The sequence below is a fragment of the Colossoma macropomum genome, unplaced genomic scaffold, assembly GCF_904425465.1.
Source record: "Colossoma macropomum unplaced genomic scaffold, Colossoma_macropomum, whole genome shotgun sequence".
Taxonomy (NCBI): Eukaryota; Metazoa; Chordata; class Actinopteri; order Characiformes; family Serrasalmidae; genus Colossoma; species Colossoma macropomum.
In genome coordinates, this window is record NW_023494799.1 from 28492202 (window position 1) to 28518949 (window position 26748).

The 26748-nt window shown below is 37.8% G+C and overlaps 2 protein-coding genes across 3 annotated transcripts in view; both read left to right on the forward strand.

Annotated features, from left to right (window-relative positions):
* The first annotated feature begins 131 nt into the window (after positions 1 to 131).
* On the forward strand, positions 132 to 3448 carry LOC118818973 (salivary glue protein Sgs-3-like). The gene is made up of 4 exons (XM_036586548.1): positions 132 to 270; positions 641 to 1075; positions 2033 to 2196; positions 2312 to 3448. The coding sequence occupies exons 1-4, from the start codon at positions 213 to 215 to the stop codon at positions 2357 to 2359; spliced, it is 705 nt and encodes a 234-aa protein (XP_036442441.1). The 5' UTR covers positions 132 to 212; the 3' UTR covers positions 2360 to 3448.
* A 6026-nt stretch (positions 3449 to 9474) lies between these two features.
* Positions 9475 to 26748, forward strand: part of LOC118819278 (cAMP-specific 3',5'-cyclic phosphodiesterase 4D-like) — a 96876-nt gene continuing 79602 nt past the window's right edge. For both annotated transcript variants that reach the window (XM_036586988.1, XM_036586991.1), the window contains exons 1-3: positions 9475 to 9668; positions 12813 to 12893; positions 24381 to 24607. In XM_036586988.1, coding sequence (XP_036442881.1) covers positions 12873 to 12893; positions 24381 to 24607 — 248 coding nt within the window. In that variant the 5' untranslated portion in view covers positions 9475 to 9668; positions 12813 to 12872. The remainder of the gene's footprint in view (positions 9669 to 12812; positions 12894 to 24380; positions 24608 to 26748) is intronic.

Consider the following 26748-nt stretch of genomic DNA (forward strand, 5'->3'; position numbering starts at 1 on the left):
CATTTGTTCCTTCTTACGTGGAATGATGTATACCAATGCAAACAGTGACTAACCAGAGTCCGATATTACTGATAAGCTGCTGTTCAAGAAACCACACCTCTGCTACACGGCCACATCCTGTTAAGGATGTGGTTCTCACCTCTGCTGCAGAGTCTTATCAGCCACTGCGTTGTTTCGCAGCTGCTCTGCATAGGCTACTTGTGCTCAACAGCATGGCTAAAGTGCTATATGCTATAGCAATTTTACTTATTGCTTCAAGAGCTTCACCAGGTAGGCCTGTTTGATTGTTTCTCATCACCTGGTTTGACAGCTGTACTGCTTTTACATCACAAACTGTCGAAGAACTCATGGCTGAATGCAAAAACATGCAAAGTTCCTCTTCAAGGTAGGAAACTTGCCTATGCAAAAAGCCGTTTTCACATGGTACATTTGTACTGCAGCCTAGCTTGGCTATGGTTTGTGGTGTTTAAAGCTGGTTTCTCAAACTGAAATGTTTGCTAAAGTGATTATTTTCCTAAAGATTAAGTTGACTTGTTTAGGTTGCAAAAAGGAATACAAGTCAATGTTGCTGTAAAGTATAGTCTCATAAGCAAATCTGCACTGTCCAATATGTTCTAATGCAAGTGTTATTTTTTACTAGAATCCACAACAGTGACTGTTGGGTCTAAATCCGCTGCAACGCTGACCACTATACCTCGAGCAGATGCTGCATCTTCTTCACCACAATCAACCACTCACACCACTGTGTCATCGACAACACTGACCACAAGATCAAGCTTCACTGACAGACATGAGTCAACAAGGCACTCTTCTGAAGCAACCTCTCATACTTCCGCTACTAATTCTCTCAGCACAGCCACCGCAAAACATGCTACAACTGACACACATCGGTCAAAAAGTCCAGAAACAAGCACGTCTTCAAGAGCAACTGGACAGCATTCAGCATCAGTCACATCTTCACAACGAGGCAACAGCACAGTCTCTGAGCAAACAACAAAAACGGTCCAAAATGCCAGCAGTACACAACCCGACGCAACAGCTTCAACAAAGAAAGTAAACACAACCCAGACCACAGGTACACTGATTTTTAGCAGGAGAATGGAAAGGTTTGAACTGGTAGAGTGGTCAGGATTAACCGATTAAACTCAATTAAAAAAAAAATGGATTATTTTCAAATAAAATCCCCCTTTTTGGGCTGGAGCCAGAGTAAGAAATGGTCTGAAGGACACTTGCCACTTTGTATTTTTATATATGTATTATTGGAGGTCTTTTCAAAGCCTTTCTATTCTGAATAACTTTACAGGGTTATACATGATTGTATTTGTTTTGTAAAACTCTGATTACTTGATTAATTGTCAAAATAATCTCTAGATCGCTCGATTACTATAATCTATACTATAATCGATAGTGACCACTCTATTGACTTCTCTGAGTACTGGATTCATCTTCAAAATAACTGGTAGATTACTCGATTACTGATATAATCGACAGTGACAGCACATACTATAGACTCGCTAATTACCTGATGAAGTGCCAAAATAATTGATAGATTATTCAATCACTGATATAATCGATAGTGACAAGTCTTGCCTTCTTCGATTACTTGATTATCTGTTAAAATAGTCTACGGCTTACTCAGTCACTCGGTCAATATAATCGATAGTGACAGCTCTATTGATGTCTCTGATTACTTGATTAGTCTTCAAAATAATCGGTAGATTACTTGATTACTGATATCAATAGTGACAGCTCAAATGACTTCTCTGATTATGATTAACAGCCATAATAATTGGTGGATTACTAGATTACTAACATCAATAGTGACAGCTCAGTTAACCTCTCTGATTACTTGATTGATCTCCAGAATAATCTACAGACTTGACTTTAGTATAGTTATAGTGGTAATATAGTTGATAGTGACAGCTCTGTAGACGTCTCTGATTACTCGATTACTTGCCACATTGGTAGACAGCTTTATTAACTAATATTGCCTGTATTTTTTGGGCTTATCCCCTTTTCTCTTTTCATGTAGCTTCACAAGGTGTGGGAGGTAAAAGCTTGCCGATGAGTCCAGGGGTTGTGGCCGTCCTGTGCATTTTCTTCATAGTTCTGGCTTTGGTACTCGTGGTGGTGATCGCCAAGGTCATCACCACTTACAGGAAGCCGAAGTTCGAAAGGCTGGACGATTTACCAATGGTGAGTTTCTGTTTGCTCAGCTCACACCCTTTAGTACAACTTTACACGTTGCATTTTCCACATCTATCATCACTGCTTTTTCCTTGTTTTTCATGGTGACTTTCTTTTCCATCAGAGCAAGATAAGTGAGGATTCACCATTTGCCCGATACCCTCCAAAATAGAGAAGGCTTTGAAGATTTTCATCAAGTGCACTAAAAACTCCATGCGGATGTGAAAGACCTTTAAATTTCAATATGGAGTCCAGAGTGTCCTGCTAATGGAAAAACAGTTGAGATGCTCCTGCACTGTGGCCTAAAGCACAGTTAGCATGTTAAGCATGTATAAAGAAGTAGAAATGACCCCTGTGATATAGGTCAACTCTTTTTCTCATTAATGCTCCAGTGAAATGTAGCGGTAGAGTGGAAATTTTCAGACAGAATATACTACTGCACTATAAGTAAATGATTCTTTTTCTGAGTTGATTGTGAGATGCCTGTTTTAACCAACATGTAACAGAAAAGTCTGTACCACTGTTATTTTTTGTGTATGTGTGATAATGTAATCATGGCCGTAACCAGCACGAGAACGCCAAGGTCCGGACCTTAAAAGTTTTAGATGGGCTTTTTGAGATTCAGTGTGGAAAATGCGGTGAGACTATGCAGTCAGCAGTGACTGGTTCTTAGCTGACCTCAGAACAGCTGTGGTTTGGCCATAGATTTTACTGCCCGATATGTTTATATCTGCATGAGATTCTAAGCTACCAAGAGTGACTTTGGCTTCTTGAGATGATTAGGTATAGAACACATACAGAGTTTATGAGGGAAATTAATAGATTATGCTTGTAAACTACAAATCCCATCATTCTTTTATTGCTAACTAAATCAGGGTGCTTTAGTCTTGTTCTTGTAGCTGGAAGCAAGAGGAAAAAAAAAAGACAGAGGTAAATGAAATAATGTAAGACTATCAACCAAACTGGCAAAACAGGTTCAAAGTCATAGTTGAAAACACATTTTGGACTTTAGACTAAAATCCTTTTGCTTTGAATGACATTATGCCTTGCTTATGTTTAATTTATTAAAATAACTACCAAACCAATAATAATGCCTCTGAAACTTTACCAAATGTCTCGGCAGTGACAATTTTAGCAAATTTTGAGGATGAATCAAATATAGTGCATGACATGCTATATGGTACATGACAAGCAAACACAGTTTTGAACAGCTGTACGCTCATAAAATCATAATTTTTTCAATAAAACATCAAAAAGTTTACTTAATTGCAAAATATATGTGTTTTGATACTGACAATTTGTGATGTTGCACACTGATTTTCAGGCTCTGGGACACCAAAACAATGGGATCTAACTGCTAACCATGTGGCCATAAGGGACAGGGATGCAGTCTCACTTCCTGCTCTACAATGCAGGGGTGTGGCTAAAATACGGCCCCACCTACTGACTAAATCTGTGTTTCGGTTGTGACATGAAAACCTGGGAAAGCAGCTTCCTTATAAAGGTGTCTTTATTTTGACTCATGCTAAATCTAGATTGTTCAATTGCAGCTTCAAAGAAATAATAAAGATCTTTTTAAAAACAACACAAACAAAAACAAGTTGGAATTTAGAGTTTAGGTTTTGGGACAGACACCTTTTTTTAACTGTGGGACTGCAGATTGAACTATTTCAGTAGAATAGTCTATATAGGTTTCATTATGTGCTTTCACCTGAAAATAAGTAGGTAAATAAATAATTTTAATAATATGTAAATAAAATTAAACAAGGTAACTGGAGTTAAATCAGTTTATGGAACAATCAGTTATGGAGAGATGGAAGATAAAGGTAAAAGGTACATAATGATAATGGACAGATAAAAAAAGGGAGCAATGAGTTTATAAAAACAGAGAGCGAGAGTGTATGTGTGTCGGTCAATTCAATCATGTAATTTCTTCTGGCTCTGATGCTTGGCCAATGGACAGTAATTAGATTTGGTCATTGTGAAGGTTACTGTTCATGTGGCAACAGCAGTTGGTCCTGAGGTCAAGTATAAGTAGGTCAGAAAACTGCAAAAATACCTGTTAACAGCTCTACAGTGGGTGTAGTTATCTTAACTAGTAGTGAATAGACTCTGATGTACAGTGCTGTGAAAAAGTATTTACCCCCTTCCCAATTTCTTCTATTTTTGCATATTTGTCACACTTGAATGTTTCAGATCATCAAACTACTTTTAATATCAGACAAAGATAACCCAAGTAAACACAAAAACACTGTTTTTATTGGCGATTTCATTCACTGAAGGAAAAATGCTACCTGGGCTTATGTGAAAAAGTAATTGCCCTGCTACAAAATCAACCAGTTAACTAAATTCAATCGACTATTGGGTTCAATTTTACTAGCCACATCCAGACATGATTACAGCCACAACGGTTAAATCTAAACATAAACAGAACCTGTCTGGCAATGTGAAGCAGGCTAGAAGGTCTCAAAGAGCAACACATGATGCCACGTTCTAAAGAGATTCAAATACAGATATGAAACAAAGTCACTGAAATCTACCAGTCTGGAAAAGGTTACAAAGCCATTGCTAAGGCTCTGGGACTTAAGTGAGCCACAGTGAAAGCCATTATCCACAAATGGAAAAAACTTGGAACAGTGGTGAACTTTCCCAGGAGTGGCCGACCTACCAAAGTTTCACAAAGAGCGCATCGATGACTCATCCAGGTCACAAAAGAACCCAGATGAACATCTAAAAAACTGCAGGCCTCACTTACCTCAGTTAAGGTCAGTGTAAATGAATCCACAATAAGAAAGATACTAGGCAAAATGGCATCCATGGGAGAGTTGCAAGGCGCAAAAGAACACAAAGACTCTCGCATTTGCCAAAAAACATCTAGATGACCCCTCAAGACTTTTGGGATAATATTCTCTGGACTGAGGAGTCAAAGGTGGAACTTTTTGGAAGACATGGATTTTAGATCTGGCGTAAAGCTAACACCGCATTCCACCATAAGAACATCATACAGTCAAACATGGTGGTGGTAGTGTGATGGTCTGGGGCTGCTTTGTTTCTGCAGGACCTGGATGACTTGCCATTATTGATGGAACCAAGAATTGCTCCCTGTCAGAAATTCCTGAAGGAATATGTATGCCTGTTGGTTCATGACCTAGAGCTCAAGCATAGTTGGGTTATACAGCAGGACAGTGATCTTAAGAAACCAAGCACCTCTGAATGGCTCAAAAGAAACAAAATTAAGGTTTTGGAGGGGCCAAGTCAAAGTCCTGACTTCAATCCCATTGAGATGCTGTGGCTTAAACCTTAAACCAGGGGTGTCCAACCTTACCCGCAAAGGGCCGGTGTGGCTGCAGGTTTTCATTCCAAACAAGCTGGAGCTCACATGATCCGTTGTTTAAAGACTGACCAATTGATGGCGCTTTGTGATTAAGATTGGACACCCCTGCCCTAAACCTAAAACGGACAGTTCATGCTCGAAAACCCACCAATACAGCCGAATTGAAACAATTCTGCAAAGAAGAGTGGGCCAGAATTCCTCCACAGCGATGCAGAAGACCCAACACAACTTATTGCAAATATTTGATTGCAGTTGTTACTGCCAAGGGTGGCATAACCAGTTACTGGGTTTGGGGGACAATTACTTTTTCACATGGGTGATATAGGTTTTGGATGAATCTTCATCTTTAATAAATGGAATGATCATTTAAAAGCTGTTGTCTTTATCTTATATTAAAATTAGTGGGATGGTGTGAAACATTTACAGGTGACAAATAGCAAAAATAGAAGAAATCGGGTGTGGGCAAATACTATTTCACAGCACTGTAGCTGCACTGAAACTACTACTAGCAGAAAATTGCTTTAAGGTTGGGCTGGACAATATGACAATATTTATAATTAATTAATAATTACGTAATTAGGATACAAGAAAAATAACTGTAATCTGTTACAGTTACAGTAAAAGGAGTTGGTGAAAACAGGGGTGATTATCTTCAGGATTACAATAACCACATACACGCAAACTCATCACTGTTTGGTAAAAATTTGTCGTTTTGAATGATAAATATGTGTGTTTACATGCAGCCTAACAAGCCCTTAATAATCCGACTAATAGTTCTATCAGAATAGAATACGTCCACGTAACACCTCAATCAAAATAGACTAGTCCGATCGAGGCCATTCGGAATACAATTTCTATCCAATTGAACGTGGTGGGCAATCCTGTAAATAATCCGTTAAATAGAAGAATAATAGCTGTGTAAACTGTATCCGATTACATTCCCAATCGGAAAGTGTGAGTGCGTTCTGCGCATGCGCGTCGCGTCGTAGTGAAAGTTTATAACGTCCAACATGGCAGGAGCAGAAACTGGTCTGCAGAGGAGACGAAGTTTAGGCTGTGACCTTTAAAAGACGGCGGTGGGACGGACGTCCATTTTACATCTCAGAACACGACGCCTTCCTCTCAGCCTTCTTTAATAAGGACATGTGAAGCACGTTTTCCTGATTCTGACATCATTTTAAAGCAATTAAAAACACAAGGGCGCCAACGGAAAACTCACGTAAACAAACTGCTGCTCATCTCACGCATTCTGACTGGACGTGATGCTCGTTGTCACGGCAACGTCTACACCAGGTGGTACTCTACGCATGCGCATAATTTTGGCTCGGATTCTATACTATGAATGTATTCAATCGGATTGGCAAAATTGTATGTAAACATCTCTTCAGTAGGTTTCGAATGATGGGTGCATAATGTTAATATGTGTAAATTATCATTATTTGTACTTTAGTAAGCCAGTCCTGATTTAGCTTTCGTGTGAAATGAGTGCCTTTTAAACACGTAGGACACGTTGATTTGTGTGGCTGCTGGAAGTGCTTGAGAGTTTAGGGAGCGTCTACAAATAACATCACAAACAGAAACTCCAAGCACAGTGCACCAATATGAAGTATAATGACCTAATACAGACCATGATGATCAGTTGAAAGTTTTTAGAGTGGTCTTTATTTATTAATTATTGATGAGGAGGGCTCTCAAAAGAAGACTGACCTTGGTAAGCAACAGATTTTTAACAAATAAATGCCAGTAGAGCAGTGTAGTCTGTAACTAAATTGTATTTGCATATCTGTTGAACTCAGTGATCTGGATAATTTAATCTCAGCGTACCGATTGTTTTCATTTTTCTCAGCTTATTATCAGCTTCTTATAACCCCACCTTCTTTGTAGTTTAAGAACACCTGATTTTCAAATGAAGTACAACAGTCAAACATAAAGAGTGGGCAATAAATCAACTACAATCTATTATTTTGTTTCATAAAACAAAATGGAAAAAATGACTTCTTCCTGATGGAAAATTTCTTGTTGATTTTTGTCTTTATTTGATTATATGAAACAACAAGTAATCCAAAAGTAATGGAAAGTAATCAAATACGTTACTTTAAAATAGTAATCCTTTAGATTAGGTTACAATTACATTTTGTATCAGGTAACCAGTAATGTGTAACGGAATACATTTTTGAAGTAACTCTCCCAACCCTGCATATTACAACAGAGTATGCTTTTCTGACCGTATCATGGGTGCCATCAGTACATAAAGAACACACCAGTCGCATGTCTCAGTACACTACACAATATAAAAAATTCAAGCACACAAAAAACATACAAATGTCTTAAGTGGACCTCAGGGGAAAAAAATTAATGCAGGAAAAATTTTGGATATGGGCCCTTATCACCTAATTTGCATATACGTAAACACAAAATTAGATAACAGCAAAGGAATGCAGGACACTCAACGTGGACGTTCCTCCCTTATGTGGGTTCACAGCACTGACATTCCTGATAATCTAAATAATGAAGCCAAACTTGTTTTAGTCCAGCGAGATAAGAACTATTTAACATGTGTAGTGTTTGGTGTTCCCTCTAGGCAATGCCAGAATTGATCATTTACAGTTTATAAAGTAGTATATTTCTGATGGTTGCAATTTTGTTGACAAGGAAACCATTAAAGATAAGGGATGCATGAGTCAACGTTAGCCAGCTAGCTAGGTTGAGGTATGTTAGATCCACGGGTCAGAATGACAGTCTGTTCCTCAGTTAGATTTCTAAGAATGCTTTTACACGTCTAAATGTGTATAAAATAGAGATTTAAAAAGCTTTGCAAACTATCCCTTAGTTAAAGGGAAACTCCACCAATTTTTCAAAAGTTCCATATAATCAAACGGTTAAAATGTAAACAAAGTCATTCAGAGTTGTTTGATGTGAAATGCTCGTTTTAGAGAAAACTAGAGTCAATATTGTTCACAGTGGTTGGTGATAGGAACCAGACATCTGAAGAGTTCAGTGCCTCTGAAAGCTCCTTCACAGAAACTTATTGTATTGCAACATAATGGTTATAAATATGCTGCCTGACATCTGTGACATTGTTTTACAGTAGTTTGTGATAAAGTTTTGGCCTAAAACGCCTTGTTAATTTATTTATTGTAATCCATTCATGATGGAGGGATACATGCAGGGGTTGTAAAACAAAATAATCCCCAACGAAAATGCATTTTTTCAGATTTCCCACTGTTTCAGTATAACCAACATTACATAGTTTAAAAAAACTCAGAAGACACGTATAGGTTCACTGACAGTTTTGATTACTAAATAAAATGGCTATATTAGATGTTGTAGACATTGAACCCTGGTTTCTATCACCACCACTGTAAAAAAATCAGAGTCAGTCAGTTTCTCTATAGTGAACAACTTCACATCAAACCACTCTACATGACTCTACATCTCAAGAATTATTTTAAAAAATTTAAACATTTTTAAATTCATATTAAATTCATTCATAACAGAGGATACGTACAGGGCATTATAAGGCAAAATAGTCCCCAAAGAAAACTTATTTTTTCAGATTTTCCACTATTTTGCCAACAACACTACACATAAAAACTCAGAAAACACAAGTAAAATGTCTATATTTGTGTTGTAGACATTGTACCCCCTGGTTTCTGTCACCACCACTGTAAAGAAATCAGAGTCTGTAAGTTTCAATGAACCATTTCTCATCAAACCACTCAGCATTACTTTTTCAAGTGCTGGATTACTCAGAAAATTTTGAAAAAAAATGGTGGAATTCCCCTTTAACATTATTATAAGTTACTGCAGGGAAACACTTGAGTTTATACTAAAAAGCTTAAAAATGAGACGACGAAAACTTTAAAAGCACATCTGCATTACACGCTCATTTGTTTACATCTGGAGTTACTCGCTTTCGTGCCACGTGACCACATAAAGCGTCATCTGTGACGAGTCTGGTTCAGAGTTTGAAGTCTGTGAGACCCAAAGCGGGCGAATAAAACATGTAGATTAACTTTTCCTCAGTCTGTCAGTCCGACCTAACTGAGTGTCTCCATCCTGTACAGCTACTTTTCCTGGCTTTCAGTCTCTTAGCCAAACTAAGAAGACGGTACTAATACCAAAAACGGCAAGAGTGAGCTTTCAAGTAAGTGCCAGCATTTTTTTCTTCCGAATAGCACGACTTACCTCAGCCTATAGTCTCTATAGTCTAACTAGCCCGTGTTAGCTAACGTTATGTTTACCTGCAGTCTGTTTTAAGGCTCAGTGAAGTGTTACACACCAAAGAGGTATGTTCATTTATTCTTCCTCAACTTTCTGAAGGCTGCGGTATTATTTTTGGGTCAGTCAAGTGCAGAAATGAGAGCAGAAGTAAGCAAGTAAGCGGAGATGCAGGAAATCACGTATTCATATAACTCGCCGGCCAAACTGTGTCAGTGACTCAAGTTGTGTGGAGTCCTATTTTTCCTCTGTCTTTGTTTTTGCTCAGCAGAGGTGGGAAATAACTAGTGACAGTTTACTCTTTCCCATGTACTTATAGGGAAACTTCACCTAAAATTCAAATTCTACATAATTAAATGGTTGTGATTTAAACTCATTCAGAGTGATTTGATGTGAAATGCTCTGTTCTAGAGAAACCTGCAGAGTCAGAGCTGTTCACAGTGGTGGTGATAGGAACCAGACGTCCACCTCTAATTGCTTCCTCAGACAGTTATTACATGAAGTTGTTAGATATATGCTGCCTTATCTCTGAGAAAGTGTTTCAAGATAGTTTTGGCTTGAAATGTATTTGAATCCATTTGTTTTGATCCATTTAGGGCGGAGGGGTACATGCAGGGTGTTGTAAGGCAAAGTAGTCCTCAAAGAAAACTTATATTTCAGATTTATCACAATTTAACATAATCAGTATTACATGTAGAAACTCAGAAGATGTGTGTAAGTTCACTGGTAGTTTTGAATAGAAAATAAAATGGCTATATTTGTGTTGTAGACATCATGACCCCTGGTTCCTATCACCACCACTGTAAGGAAATCAGAGTCTCTGCAAATGAACCATTCCACATCAAATCACTTTAAATGACTCTGTTTATATCACACTCACTTATGCAGAAATTTTGAAAAATGGGTGGCATTCCCCTTTAAGTAAAATTTGGACCTTTTTAAATACAAATGCCTTTATTTTTACTGAAGTGCTTTTGTGAGGAAAAGAAACTTTTTCTTCTTAGTTCTATTTCAGCCCTTCATTGGCCTACACCTTTACATTTTTTGGGGGTTTAATTTCATTCTGTTCAGTTGGTTCAGCTCCCGGGCTGCTTTGCCAAGAGTCCCAAAAGCAGAATGGAGCCTGACAAACTTCAGTTCCTATGCTGATAGATGCTGCCTGTACTAAGAAGTTCCACTGTGGTTCTACAGGAAACTCGGTGGCCAGTAGTTTCTTTACCTGATACTTGTGTTTGTCAGTCCTCTTTAGGTTGTTTCCGGTTGATGCATGGCTGTTTGAGTCATTATTTTACTGAAGAAACCACAGTGTTTCTTGCTTTTAGGCCAGTTTACCCACCTCTCGGCTTGAGCCATGTCCAGAAATTCACCATGCTGTCCTCTGGGTGGTGTCTCGGTCCCACACTCTGATTTCATTTTTTTATTTAATAAAAGCTCATAATCAAATGCAAACATTTGTGGCATCGTTGCCCAAACACATTGGTGCTTCTCTCTACTTGTCAACTAAAGGCTTTGCTTATTAGGGCGCAACAAGATTAAGTTCAAGAAAAGATTGAATGTTACTGAATCAATGCTCTATTCTCAAATATCAGCACCTTACTGTAATGGCAAAGTAATGACATAATGAAAGTGTCGCTTTAATGGACGAACATTAAACTGCTCAGTCAAAGAGGCAATAAAAATGGTTCCAAATCAGTGCACTCAATTAAGATGAGATTGTAAGTTCATAGCTAGAACTAGGCCTTAAATGAGCCTTGATGAGAGCAGCTTTGTGTATTTATTATCTTTCATATTTTATTGTCAATCTTACTGGAGCGCTCTCCCTGTTGTCTCTGCCTGTGCCTCGCTGTTGGCATCAGAAATCCCCCGCTGAGGCAAACAGCAGTCTCCTTGTACAGTTTTCCGCATTCATTTTTGATGACATGATTGATTTAAGACTTCCTACATTGCACTTGAGCTTTTGAGGAGGTGTGGAGGTTCAGTTTGATTTCATCACGGACTGACACCACATTTGACTTTGCCTGTCAACCTCCAAAGAAATTGAAGTGAAGGATCAGCACTGTTATGATTCAACCCCACTTTATTACCCCAGACGATAGTAGGAGTCTGCGTCAGAGCGGTGGACACTTCAAAAGAGATCACGTCTGTATTTTATGGTATTTCATGATAAGTGCGAACTCAGGGAGCACAGTTACATAGATTGCAGCTTCCAAATAGTTAATATTTGAAGGGATACAGTCTTAAGAGGGTACAAAAAGATAATGCGTATCATCACTGTTGTATCAAAACCTTGTAAATCCATTTTTATTTTTTAATTAAAAAAAAAATCACACCATTTGAAATGCCAGACACCCTTTAGATTGTGTGAACAATTCGTAGTGAATAGGAATAGAAATTTACACAGTTCAAAAGTTTGGGGTGGGTACAGTAGGGGTGGGCAGTATGGCAAAAATATATCACAATACTTAAAGGCATTTTTATGATGCTCAGTACACAGACATGATGTACTGGTAGTGCCACATTTAAAAACTACTATTAAACTACGATTTTTGTTTTTGATATTTACATTTTACACTCTCTACTTCACTAAATCTGATTAAATAGGACTAATTGTGCTATTATTTTACACTCAGGGTTCTTTATGTACAGATATATCCACATAAATCCATATAGAAATTACTATGAATAAATAATAGTATGAATTATGTATAATAGCAGACTTTCAGTCTACACTGTAAAAGTTATTATTGAATAAAATAACAACAGCTGTTAATGATAAGTCACTCCAAACTTTTTAACTTTTGACACATACATGGAATAAAAGCTTCTTATGTTGACATATATAAGCATTTTTTCCTTGTCCTATAAAGTTACCATTTCAGAGATATGCGGTTTTGTCTTGACAGTGATGACTTACATAAGGCAATCTCATGATTAACCCTGGCTGAGTGTGCTCATTTTATGTCTCCATCCCGTAGGGTGTGGTGAAATGTATATGAGTTTGAAATTTGTCCTCTGTCAAGTGACTGTTTCCAGCTGTTACTATAACTCATGTTCATTTTTTTCATTTCAGACATATATGCTGCTGCTTCTTGTCTAATACAAGACAACATAAAGGGGGAATTCTGTGTCAATGTCCCGTCTATCAACAGAGGTAAAACACTTACTCATGTACTGTTTCCACCAGTATGTGAATCATTCTGAATCACATCGTCGCTGTCGTAAGAAAACCCTGTATCTCTGACATTGAGAAGGAGCACATTCTTAACCTTACTGTTGCTTAATGTAACTAGATTTTATTCCAAGGTATTTTCTTCATTCTAAAATCACATGACGTAAAGGGACGTGAACGTCTTGAGTTACCGGGTTTTGATTTGACAGCGATGGTGTGAATGATCTTGAAAGCACCACAATAAAGTGATTGCCTTTTTGCAGTTTACGTTAGTGAAGAGTGTTTTATGTGTGCAAAGTACCACTGTCTCCTTAGACATGTATACGTTCACTCTAATTGTGGGTGGATTAGGGAGTTATGCCGTAATAAAAGCTTATCTAGCATGCATAAGTACTTGCATGCAAGGACGTTGCCCACCCAAGCCCAGTACAAAGTACACACACACATCTACCAAACTCACAGGATTAATTTGACCTGCAATTAACACCTCAAGGAAGTCTCCGCATATGTTGAAGTGTCATGAAAGTCGACACTGAATAATTAGGATTGTGAGTAGTGGCAGGTGCTAAATCACACATCATTATACAGTGCGATCTCTTGAACAGATGATAAGGTCCTCCTCACAACTTTGTTTTTGGTTCAGAAACATTCTGTGAATTTGTCATAGCATTAGTACTGCACCACTTGGCAAGTTGGTCTGTAGCTGTTTTTAAAGAATTTTGAATCATCAGCCCTGTCGAGTGGATATGTGACATATGTAACCGATATGAATGTACAGACATATTACACGTTGACTACTGTTATTTGTCAGAGGTTGCATTACAGCAGTTTAGCCTACACCTACGTTTTCCATAGTGATTATGTAAATGGGGGCACAGACTACACTTTCACTGTAAAACGTAAGAAGCCTGCTCAACTTAAAATGATATAGTAACTGATTACATGGCTTTTCTTGAGTTGACTCAACTTAATTGAGTCAAAAATTCTCCCAGCTACTGTTTCTAGATCTAGCTACTCAATTTCCCCACTAGCATCTATCACACAGTGCCATCTGGCATATTTCCCTCTTGGGCTTACAGATATGGACAGATATGGCATTGCTGGGATTCAAACTCATGACCTCCTGATGTTGGGATGAATTATTAGACAGCTGCACCACATGAGACTATACCTAAAAGTTAAAACGATAAATATTTTCTCTAGTGCATTAAACATTTATAGACACAAAATCTGAGCTGCTTCATGTGTTCAAGTTGAGTCAACTCAAGAAAAGCTGTGTAATCAGTTACTATATCATTTTGGGTTGAGCTGGCCTCCCATTTTTAACAGTGCAATAGCTTAACATGAAAAGAATGCTTGTCTTAAGTTTGAAGTTCAACTGACCAAAATTTATGATGACCATAACTAACTTTTTTGAGTTGAAACACAGTGTTGAGAAACTTTACAGTGGTGGTGATAAGAACCAAGGGTTGCCCTATCTACAGTGTAAATAAAACCATTTTAAAACAACCAGTAAACAATTATGTCTTATGAGTTTGTCTATGTAATATCTATAATGGTAAAATAGTGATAAATCACAAACAAATAAGTTTTCTTTTGGGGACTATTTTGCTGTCCAATGCAATGCTAGTGCCAGTTACTGTGAGGTAGCTTTGAAAGGCATTAAATGGTTCAGATGTCTGGTTCCTAATAAAACTATGAAAGCACTCTGAATGACTATTTTTACATCTTAATTGTTGAAAATTGATGGAATTCCCCTTTAATAATATTCCCATTATTAAGTTATGCTTACATGTACAATCCTAAAAATAAAAGTTCCTGTAGGGGTTCTTTTACAAGATGCAGGTGATGAACCTGAATGAATGTTGGTTCCCTAAAGAATCTGTGGATGGTTCTTTAAAGAACCATGTTTGTAAATGAGACATGCCTCCAAAGTCTGAAGAACCTTTTAAAGGCTTATAGAACCTCCACATAATAAAAAGGTTCTATATCAATTAAAGATATACATATTTTCAGGTTGGATCATTTTTTTTTTTTTTGGTTTGATTTTTGACGTTAAAAACGTCTTAAAATGTCTTGTAGTGATGTTAAAATGTCTTGATTCTACAGAGCCCCCAAAATCAAAACCCCTATCCTATATAAGCGATTACAGCAAAAGAGTCTCGTCATTTGAGCATTGATTTGTGTATCGCACTGGCCCCTCCTCTCTCACCTGCTGCTTTATGATGATTGGACACACCCAGATGCCTAGTTTTGATCATTGATATTGATCGTTTACACAAAAGACAGTAAATGAAAGACGCTGGGAGGAGATATATGAGTAGCATATCAGCGATACAGTTTTAAATTACAATATACTTTTTTGGTTAGATATTTTTTATTTTTTCATACTGGGTCAGAATCAGTACACCCTCATTTAGAGCCATTCATCCATGGACCATTTATTTTTAAGAGTCTAGCACAGTTGATTCTACAAGAATTGACATTTTTTGGAAAACTCCAAAAGTTTGTTATAATCTTACATACTGTAATAAGCTTAACAAAGTTTAGCGTAATGAAGTCAGTGATGGACAGCTTGAAAACATCAAGAGTGTCAGTAATCAAGTGCCTGAAAAAACAGCTTTAATGATGATGAGCCTAATCTTACACGCTGGCTTGTACTTGAACGGCAGAGGAACAAACAAAACAACCAGATTAATGTTGCTTAATTAAGTGTTGTATTTTGTATCCTTGAATATTTTTGTTAATAATCATTATCGCTCATTGAACATTGATGAACCTGACTCTTGGTGCATGCTGATTTCCTTTGTGATGTTCTTCATGTGGCTCTTAATTGAATCTGTTTTGACTTTGACATTTAATGAAGAGATTCCCTGCTGATGCTCCCTGCAGCTGAACGTCAGGACACGAACATGAGCAAAAGAGACATTCAGAAAGAGAGAGAGAGAGAGAGAGGGAGAGAGAGACTTGTATCTTGCCTGTAGTTTTGTAATTGTGGTGGTAAATTACTGGAGTGATGGGGAGGAAATAACTCTTACCTAGTCTTATCACCATGGAGTAATACAACAGCTCAGAATCAGAGCTGGCAGCAATCCATTAGCCAGTATCTGTATCAGGCCGACTTCAGCAGAAAATATGTATATATCTGATATATCAGATATCGGCGGAAAGAACAGCTCATCCATTCTGATTCTATTATGAATCAAACCTGAAATATCACAGTGTTCCTTTTAGCTCAACATGACATAGCCTAAGTCCAGTACACTGTACAGTGCCATGCAGAAGTCAGAGACCTGACTGTGTTTATTTAATTTTAAATCAAAATGACCATTGAATACAAATTATATTTCTGAGGAGATTATATGTAAGATAATCCACTTTCATAAAGAAAGAGGAAGGTCAGAGAAAAAACAGGAAGTTCCAAAACTGAAGTTCAAAAAGTTAAAATCAGGACTCCTCACAACCGTGCAAGACCTGGTAAACCACCAACACTGTCCATGAGATAAACAGGAGAGAGATTATTGTTTGTCTTTCAGAGAGAGAGGAGAAAATCAAGCTGCATTCTTGCTTGAGATTTTATCTTTGGAGGTGTGAACAAATATCCCTTTTCTTTGAAAAGCTGAAAGCAGGTCTCTCGAAAAGAGTGGAAGATGTGATAAAGATAAATAGTGACACACTAAATACTGAAAGTGTGATATTATGTTCAGTTGTTGAGGCTTCTTTGAAATGCTTTTCTTAAATATATGTTTTGTGTTGCTGGTGCTGAAAAAAATGTAGTTAATTACTGTTTTTACTGGAAATTAATTAAATGAAGGGCAGTCTCTGACTTTGACAAGTCATTAAAAAGATGGTTTTTCAAGGGTTCTTTAGTAAAGAGAATGGTTCTATATAGAACCATGAACACTCAAAGAACCCATAGCGTCAAGGGGTTCTTCAGATTGATGGAGAGTGTTTTATATGGTTCTATGTAGAGTCTTTTTGAAAAAAAAAAGAGTTCTTCTTTTGTTACAGGCTTGACATCGTTTTCAAAAAGGTTCTACATAGAACCATCCATAGCACATTCTCTGTCAATCTGAAGAACCGTTTTGCCATCCAAAGAGGCCTTTAATCATGCACATGGTTCTTTGAGTGTTCATTGTCCTATATAGAACCATTTTCATTATTTAAGAACCCTTGAAGAACCATAGTTTTAAGAGTGTGGCTAGGTCTTATACTAGTATTACAGTTAATAATTTGTCATACATTTGCACTGTAAGTGATATTTCTGGGATTATGTTTCTGTTTTGTGTAAATTAGGTTGTTGACTCTGCAGTAGTACAGTAGCAGAGTGACTGAGTAGTTTGAGCATAGTTATTTTTGGTGGCTATTTTAAGTCGCTGCTTCAATTAAAACTAGCTTATTTTTTATCAGGCCCATGTCCTACATTATGACATTATATATTTCAGAAAAAAAGTCATATTTCAGGTCTCTTTTCCAGCTTCTCTTTACCTCTTTGAATTAAACAGGCTGTGTTTTTCACTGGGCCTTTAAGACTGATATATATATAATTGACACTCATTATAACTTCACTGTAAATTGGAGGGGCTTGGCTGCTGTACACTGAGTAGGTAACAATGTTTTCATGCTACATCAAACTCATTAACAATTTGAAGAAAAGGAGATTTTAAATGATATGGCCCCTTTAAACTATAATTTAAAATAAAAATGGATTAGATTGGATTAGATTGGCGTGGGATTGGAGTGATCCTATCTGTACTCTTTACAAATCAACAGCAGTTGGTTTTGTCATATACAGCATCTAACATGTGCCTGTCCTGCCAATGCCAGCGTTCTTTATTCATGAGCCTGGGTGCAAGTAAATGAGAATACGCTCCAGCTCTGCCCACCGCAGCCCTCTCTGTCATTTTCAGATTATGCAAATAAGCTTTCTGTTATTGGATAACACCTCTCCTGAAAAAACCCAGATTGGTTTGATAGATGTTCTTAACGGTTAGTGCCCCGAAAAGGTTTGCAATTTCTTACATCAGTGACACTGGCCCCAGGTGTATTCCCCCCTCACCCACCGCTTCAAAAGGATTGGCCAGGGGTACCATTATGCATGTATGACATTTGCCTGTGCCTTATTGTTGGGCAGATGGAGGCACAGTCAGACCATAGTCACTTTCTGGTGGTGACTCTTACACAGCAGGCTTGTTTGATGCATTTGTGTTGTTTTAAGGCCAGGAGTGGGGCGTTAAAGTAGGTCAAAACCACATGCTCAGCACAAGTACTGAGCTTTCATTTACAAATATAATTTGCATTTTGGTGCTAATAGTTTAAATAATTGGCCTATTCCTCAAGCACATTCATGGCTGTATAGTTCATTGTACAATTAGTGCATTTGTGTAGCGCTTAGTTGAATCTACACTAAATAATGTAAAGCTCTTTTCTTTACTGAATAAATAAAGGCACACTAATGTGAAAAAATATTGCCAAAAACCACCAATACATTTTTATTTACAGTTCTGTGCAGAAAATGCAACCAACTTCTAAGACTGAACTTTAGAAGTGTGGAAAAATACCTCTGTAGATTTCTCCTGAAAAGAACAGAAGCTGTAATAAAGGCAAAGAGTGGACACACTAAATACTGGAAAAATATTATATTTAGTTTTTGAGGTTTTTCTGTTATTTTCTGCTAAATATGTTTTCTGCTTTTATTGCTAATGGTGCATGCTTAATGCTCATTTTGACTGAAAATCAAAATAATGAAGGGTGGTCTCCGCCATATTGTACATGCATACATAGATGTCGAACTGTATAAAAGCAAGCCTGAGCAGATATTATTCAAATCCATTCCCAGACCCACTCTGCACAGTATTGCACATAAAGGGTATTTTTGCCACAATAGCTGCTGTGAATAATTTTCAGCAAATGTCTATCAGTTTTATGGATTGGGTGAATGTGCCGTAGGCCATTCTGCATAAGCAATTTGTGTAAGCGTGCTGACCTTACTCGTGCTTTGCTTACAGACTGTAATTTTCAAGCTGTGCGACAGATTCTCAGTGCTGTTGAGGTCAGCATGCTAACTGGGCCTCGCAGTGACATTCGCTTTTTAATATACAATCCACTGAAATAAAGCTTTTAGCCCTGTGTTGGGGTCGAATAGTGACTGAAAGGTAAATGTTCATTTTGGTGAAATTATTTTCTTATTATGTTGCCTGTAATTTAGTCTTTACCTTTTCACTTTAAATGCTAGACAGAAGCCATCCAATTAACTCGTGTTTCAGCCACCACAGTACACTAAGTGGATGGTACCAGGAGGCACTGGCAGTACATATCAGCCTTGAACCAAACGGGTGTGTGAGAAACAAACTGTTTGCTGGGCAAGTAGAACCACAGCAGTGGAATCTGCCCCTCCATTTGGAGAAGAGAAGCATGTTCCAAATACAGGCCAGTCATTCTGGCCAATAAAATGACCACAGAAATGTGAAGAGGCAGGATTTCTGTGCCTCCTGGTGTGAGTAAGCAGTCAAGCTGGGTGTCCTCAATTCCGCATTGAAAGTGTAGGGAATCCAGACATCCTTGCAAAACTCGAGACAGCTGAGACTTGTCAAGACGTGTTCCTAAATGTGTAGCTGAATTAAAGAGGGTTTTCATTACTGAACCAGCCAGAGTTAGTAATAATGTCTGTGTGGCCTTTGGTGTTATATAGGAATGTTTGTAGTTATTTCTTATTTAATTAATTTAATTTAGTTAATTCTTTCTTCTTTACTTGCTGAAAATGTTCTTTGCACTAATGTTTCTCTTAGCCTAGACTTTGAATGTGTCTTTTCTTACAACTTGTTGACTTTTAATCCTGAAATCTCCACAAATCTTCTCTAAGCAGAGCAATACTAATAAAAGTGGCCTTGTTATATAGTTATAACTACTTTCAGATTCTATCTCACTTTCCTGTCGAAATCTGAAATTTGGGGATATGAAGAAAAAAGACAGTCTGTTAAAATCCACAGTGAGGTACACAGAATAAAAATTTGGCCTTTAAGGTCATAACACTACATTACCCAGGAAAGTAGCTCTGACTAAATGGCCCATAATTTGCATTAAATTTTAGTTGCAACTGATTTCACTCCAAACTGTTAAATGAAACGTGTTTTCATTTGCAGTGGACCTTTTTTTCTCAGTAAGCAAAGAGTTAAGCAATATTTAGAGAAGAACCTCTCAAACAGGTTTGAACATTTCCTTGTAGCTGAAGCTAGCCTTACTTGTGGTTTACACAGAACAGCCACAACCTGTTCAAAATCTCCCCTGCAGCAAAGTTGTGTAATCCCTCACCTCAAAGCTTACATGTCAACACAACATCTGTACCCAAAATGTTTCCACACAGCTAGCCTTTTTTTTGCCTCAAATACTTACAAAGTCAACATTTAATTCAGGTCAGGTTTATAGTCGTGAATAGAGCATCATCTTGTTCCATCAATACTTACACCTTTTGAAAACATTGTTTATTTTTTTGCCACTAGCTTCATTTGCACAGTACCGTCTAAGCTAGCTGGTATTTGTACATTCTGATAACATACTGTTTACAGTCACTGGCTATTTTGTACACATCCTTCTGCTGCTTATTGGATATATTTGTAGCACTGTCTTCATGATAATAGTCTAGTAGATTTACTGCACTCTGTATAGCATATATTGCACATTGTCTGCACATTGAATGTTGTCAAAGTCTGCATCTTACCTGCATTTTAACTGCCAAGTCTGCATGCTTATTACTGAAATGTAACTGGCTTGCTAACATGGATATGAGTTCCAAAGCACCAGTTGCACATGGTCAGTTTATTATCTAGAAATTTCATTGTCATTAAACCATAATAATATATTTATATATATATATATATATATATATATATATATATATATATATATATATATATATATATATTTTAAGCATTTACGCTGTTTTTACTAATGCAACATGCATGGTACACACTATAAAACTGCTAGTCAGAATTTTGCAAAGAAATACTGTAGTGCAACATAGTTTAAGTTAATACAAAGAGAGCAGTAGTGGATAGTGTAACACAGTACACATAGTGCAGTACTGGACAGTGTAAGGTAATACAAGTACAATGCTAGGCCAACAGTACTATTAGAACACTGTGGACAGCTATATTAATTGATAAGTCTGGTAATTCTGATCTGTGTTCAAAGCTATTATAAAATGTTTGATATACTCTTACTGTCATTTGTGCAATTGAATTGAATTGAATTCTGTTATCTTGTTTGCAGCCATAGCCTACTCTTACTAAGCTATGCTGCAGTAAAAATAAAAAAAATGTTTAATGCATTTCATATTATAATAAAAGTAATTATTTTTTGAACATTGGTGTAGCACATTGTATTTTGTCAGCGTTTTATAAAAACAATAAACCTGTGCTTCATATGCCTAACAACATCACTTAACCATGATAAAATCACTGTAAAGCACTGCCGCTCCTGGCTTATTGCTTTAGTTGTGTGCTATATTACATATCCAACAAAGTTTAAATGAAAAAGCAGATAGAAATATGATAAACACTACCTAAAAATGCTGATCAGACCTATCAGAGAGCTTTCTGTGCGTGGCCCTAATATTTAAATTAATATGCTTGATGGACAGCCCTCAATCCAACATTTCCTGTTGCACCACTGAAATAGAACCAAACACAATAGTGAGAGTGGGAAAGAAATTAGTGGAACAGGCTTTACATATACAGGTGGTGTTATACACTCCGCTGTGTAAAATATTATACAGCTTTCATATGGTGATGACTTAAAAAAGGAAACTATTTATTAACTAGCATAGGTGGTTGAATGGATGAGCGAACGAACAGGCAGGAAAGTGAAAGAACAGGGCAGAAACGTGAGCCAGCTTGATAGCTCAGTTATGCTTGCTAGCTTAGGTTTCGCTTGGTTGTTAGCTTCACTCTGTAACAGAGAGAGACTGTAGGGAACACAGTTTTGTTAAAGCTGTCTGGGTGGGAGAAAACAGTTCAGTTTTGCCTGGATTAAGACTATCCAGTTTATATAGAAAGATGAGAATTTTGGTGAAATACATTGGCCGTTTATTGAACACTGAGAAGTTATTCACAGGACATACTTTGTATATGTATATTGTATATGTATAAGATTAAACAACTTAGAAAGAAAACACTGATTTCGGGGTCCTTGGGCTTTATAAAATATATTGTGTATGGAAAGTTACAGGTTTTGGAAGTTGTGGCACACACTGACATCGGTAATACAGTGTAGTGAACAGTCAGGCAAGGTTAGTGAATGCTAGACTCAGAATTATGCATGAATTTCTAACAGACAGACTCCCGAAGGAGGCTTTGAGAAACCGGACTAATAGATTAAATGGAGAGAAAGCAAAAGGTCCAGTAGTGCGGGACTTCCACTCTCTTACTAAGAGACAGCTGATCGATCGCCTAAGCCTCTCGCTAATAGGAAAAGGCAGTGTGAAGGATCCTGCCACTTCTGAAAAAGCAGCTCCAGGTTCCTGTGCGAGGGAGCGAGGAGCGTGTGTGTATGATCTAGTGACTTTCACACTTTTCTAATGGTTTAACACCTCTCAGCCCCACTGAGACTACAGTACAGATATGTGGATTGTAACAAAGCGAGAGCGCGAACACTTGTACTGTGCGTGTCAGTCAGAGCCAGTTTATTTACAGCAGCTTCCAGATAAAACGTGTGAATTTTTATTATTTGTGAATTTTGTCTTGATGTGTTTAAATTACGGGTAAGACCACTGACTGTGAAACAGTCCTTCTGTGCTCTGCTAGCAGTGATCACGCTCTGAGTGGCTGGATTAAAGGCTAGAGTGGGCCTCGATTTAACTGCATGTTGAGTTCATTGTTTATTTTAAGGTTTGAGCAATCCGGAGACATGACTTGAGAGTTCGTGAAAAGTTCATGGACTCTGCATTCATTCAAGAGCTATTTCACCAAGCAAATAACTTTATTTATCTCCAGATGTATCGTGTGAACGTGAGAAGTGACACGATCACTCATGCCAGCAATATTTTGGGCTTGTCTGGTGGTAAAACCCCACCCTGTGATGTGACTTAGATTGGCCTCTGGTGAAGAGTTGCATTTCGTTTCATGTTTCAGCAGTTAGGCCTATGCTAAATCTGTTCTGCATGTGCAGATTCGATTCCTTTCATGTAATCAAATTGCTTTAATTCCTCTGCAGTGTTCCAGCCTGCTGGAACTAGATGATATGCTGCCTTAGTCCCAGCAGCTTTTGCCCCTGAAGGCAGGATTTTTTGAAATCAAGGATGTCATAGTGGTTTTTGAGAGAATATATAGAGCTCCTACAGAGATGAATTTGGAAATGTTTTCCATGTGTATCTAAAAATATATATTTATAGCTTAATGTCGTGGTTTATTCTCAAAAGATTGTCCATATGCATATGTTACTACATGTTTAACTGACATATGTAAGTCATACCAGTTTAGTTGTATGTATCATTACCCCAATGGTACATGTTGGTATATGCATATATTTGCATATGTACCGATCAGACATAACATTATGACCACCTCCTTGTTTCAACGCTCATTGTCCGTTTTATCAGCTCCACTTACTATATAGGTGCACTTTGTAGTTCTACAAATACAGACTGTAGTCCATCTGTTTCTCTGCATACTTTGTTAGCCCCCTTTTACCCTGTTCTTCAGTGGTCAGGACCCCCATGGACCCTCACAGAGCAGGTACTTTGGGTGGTGGATCATTCTCAGCACTGCAGTAACACTGATGTGGTGGTGGTGTGTTAGTGTGTGTTGCGCTGGTCTGAGCTGACCACCCCAATAATACTTTTAAATTTAAATTTAAAAAATGTAATAATTAAATTTCTAATATTGCTTAAGTTTTAAATCATTTATAGGAAATTGAAAAAAACATAATGTATATATATATATATATATATATATATATGTGTGTGTGTGTGTGTGTGTGTGTGTGTGTGTGTGTGTATATATGTATATATATATATATATATATATATATATATATATATATATATATATATATATATATATGATTCCATTATGACTGAGAAAGATGCAGAAGTTATACATTTAATATGCCTGAATTGCCTCATATTTTAAAAGTGGTGTTAAGGCAGATAACCTGACAAGGTATTTCTGTAAATAGATCATTTTAATAACGTCTTTTTCCCAAAAATCTTGAAATATTGAATAAAACATCTATCAATGCCCCATCATGTATAGGTTAAAATTTGTTCTGTGCTGGGTTCATTATTGTTCAATATAAAAACAGCAATCGTTAATATGACATGTGGTTCCAAACACAGGTGCCAAATGCTGCCACAATTTCAATTTATGTCCATAAGTCCTTAATCAGTTTAGCAAGACACAAGGTCAGCATATCTGTTTTTGGCATCTTCCTCATGATGTTTTATTGACCTTTCACTGTTGTTTGCATCCACAGAGGCGGCGTGACTCTCATGGCTTCTGTATGCCAGAGTCAGTGCCTAAGCCCAGCTATGCCGTCCGTAGAAGGTTCTCAGGGCCTCTCCTCTTGCCTCCTCTTGCCCGCCGCCACTCCACTCTGGACACCAAGAAACTGCTAGACCTGGAGGCCCTCTACAAAACAGCCATAGCCAACATCGAGGCCAAGAACCTGGACACAATAAGCGATGCCCAGTCTGAGCATGGGTTAGTAATCAGCCTCTTCTTCTACACGTAATGGCCCAATCCCATTTCTTCTTTTTACCCCTACCCCTTGTTTTCGAGTGTCACCCTAACCCCTTGGAACTGAGTTACAAGGGGTAGTGGTTGAAATCTTGCCCTATGAAATCGAAATGGGACAACCCTCAAATAAAAAAAAAAGACATTGCGTCATTAACAGGCTACTAGCGGTGCTCTGTAGGCGACCCGGCCCGTCTTCGGTGATAGCAGAGAAGGGAAAAGTTCAGCAGCCTCACTGCTGAGCTTTAGTTACATTTAGGGCATCAAATGCATTCAAAGAGGGGGTATAAGACAATTATTTATTAATCGCCCACCGCTAATTCTTTGGTGATACAAAGCTAAAGTCAGCTATTCGCCAGCTTCTTGTTTGAATTTTCCTGTTCCACCTTAAATGGTGCAGAGTTAAATTCTGGCACTTCAGGCGTCAATACTGCTGGACTATTTAAGTCCTAACACTTCGCCCTACCCCTCTGTTTCATCAGAAATTGGGACACCCTAACCCTAGACGAATGCGCAAAACAGAGGGCTAAGTGGTAGGGGCAAGGGGTGAAATGGGATTGGGCCAATGTCTGTTCTAAATCAGTCAAGTAACAGAAATGGGAAACACAAGACTCTGTCATATAAAAATGGACATATTTTCGTGAGTGTATTTCAACTAATTACCATGGTGTCCAGTCTTTTTCACAAAGTGCCAGTGTGGCTGCTGATTTTCAGTGCAACCAAGCAGTAGCACACCTGACTTGACTTGTTTGATCAATTGATCTGCCCACAGCTGTGTTCATGTCTAGCAACTCTTGCTTGGTTGGACAGGCTTTACAGAATGCTAGAAAAAAATCACATTCGGGTGAATGAGAAATGGTTGCACACAGTCCAAATGACCTAAATTTGTAGTGTTGCTCAATTTAAAATGTCATTTATTGTGTTTTAGCCTGAAATGGCACGCTGGTAGAATATGAACCTGTTTTTTTTTTTCATGTAATAGAGCATTTTTCTAACATACTTAGTTTCTATTAGCCACTGTAACATTTTCCAGCTTGGAAATAATTTATATATATATATATATATATATATATATATATATATATATATGTATATATATATATATATATATATGTATGTATGTATGTATGTATATATATAAACTTGTTAGGTTGAATAAGATTTTCATCAGTATTCCATAAATCTTTACCAGCCTCAAAACATATTTTATAAGCATTTGTTGGCAGGGTGTGTGTAGATCACTTAGACTGTTATATTAGTCTTGTCAAACAGTTGAATAGGTTTGGTCATGCTTTGCTGCTTCTTTGTTGAAATGAAAATATGCAACCACACCAACCTCTTCGGAGATAGTACTGTACATCCCTACCCTATAGACGAAGGAGGTTTTGAAAGCTTAAACAGCTTTCAAAGAAAGCTTATCTTCCTAGAAGCAATCTCACAAAATATTGTATTTTGCAACGAGCCAAAAAATTCTTTGTATCTGTGTGGCTGGCATTACTGTATGTGCAGAGCTCATCTTCAGAGAGCAGAGTCTGTAGGTTTAGCCAACTAGAGGCTGGGTTAGTGTCCGCCTCTCTCACTGCCAGAGGTTACAGGAGATCAGCTCCTTTATTGCGCTTTTGTGTGTGTATCCACATATTTCATTACATGGTGTGGCTGGGCTCAGCTGACGCAGGGCAGTTATGGCGAAGTCAAAGGCTAGTCAGCGACTCATCAGATACAGACGCCAGATCAGGACACATGACAGGAAGCCCGAGCAAATCGGTTGTTTTGCAGCTGTGCTCATATCTATCCTCTCCCCTCTCAAATGAATGTTAATTGCTTGTCGGATCAAATGGCAGGGAGATTAAGTGGGAGAAAGGTCAGCAGAGGGAAGGGAGGGCGGTGGTTTCTCTCTCAGGTGGTTTCTTTTCACTCGGCTCCGCACAATTTAGCCCGTCATGTTTACTAAAGCTCTAAAAGGGCAGCGTGACATGAGCATGAATACAGAGTCAGAAATGATTGGGGATGTCTGTTTGCACTTTTACTGGAAGTGTACATTTTGCAGCCGCACCAGCTAAAACCCTGCTGTTTGACTATTAGGCCCTCCACCTCATCTCAACTTACAC

Bases quoted from the DNA above. Each gene is read 5' to 3' on its own strand.
- LOC118818973 (XM_036586548.1), top strand. From the start codon at position 213: ATGGCTAAAGTGCTATATGCTATAGCAATTTTACTTATTGCTTCAAGA. The intron at 1,076-2,032 runs GTACACTGATTT...CTTTTCATGTAG, and splicing joins AAACACAACCCAGACCACAG to CTTCACAAGGTGTGGGAGGT. The intron at 2,197-2,311 runs GTGAGTTTCTGT...CTTTTCCATCAG, and splicing joins GGCTGGACGATTTACCAATG to AGCAAGATAAGTGAGGATTC.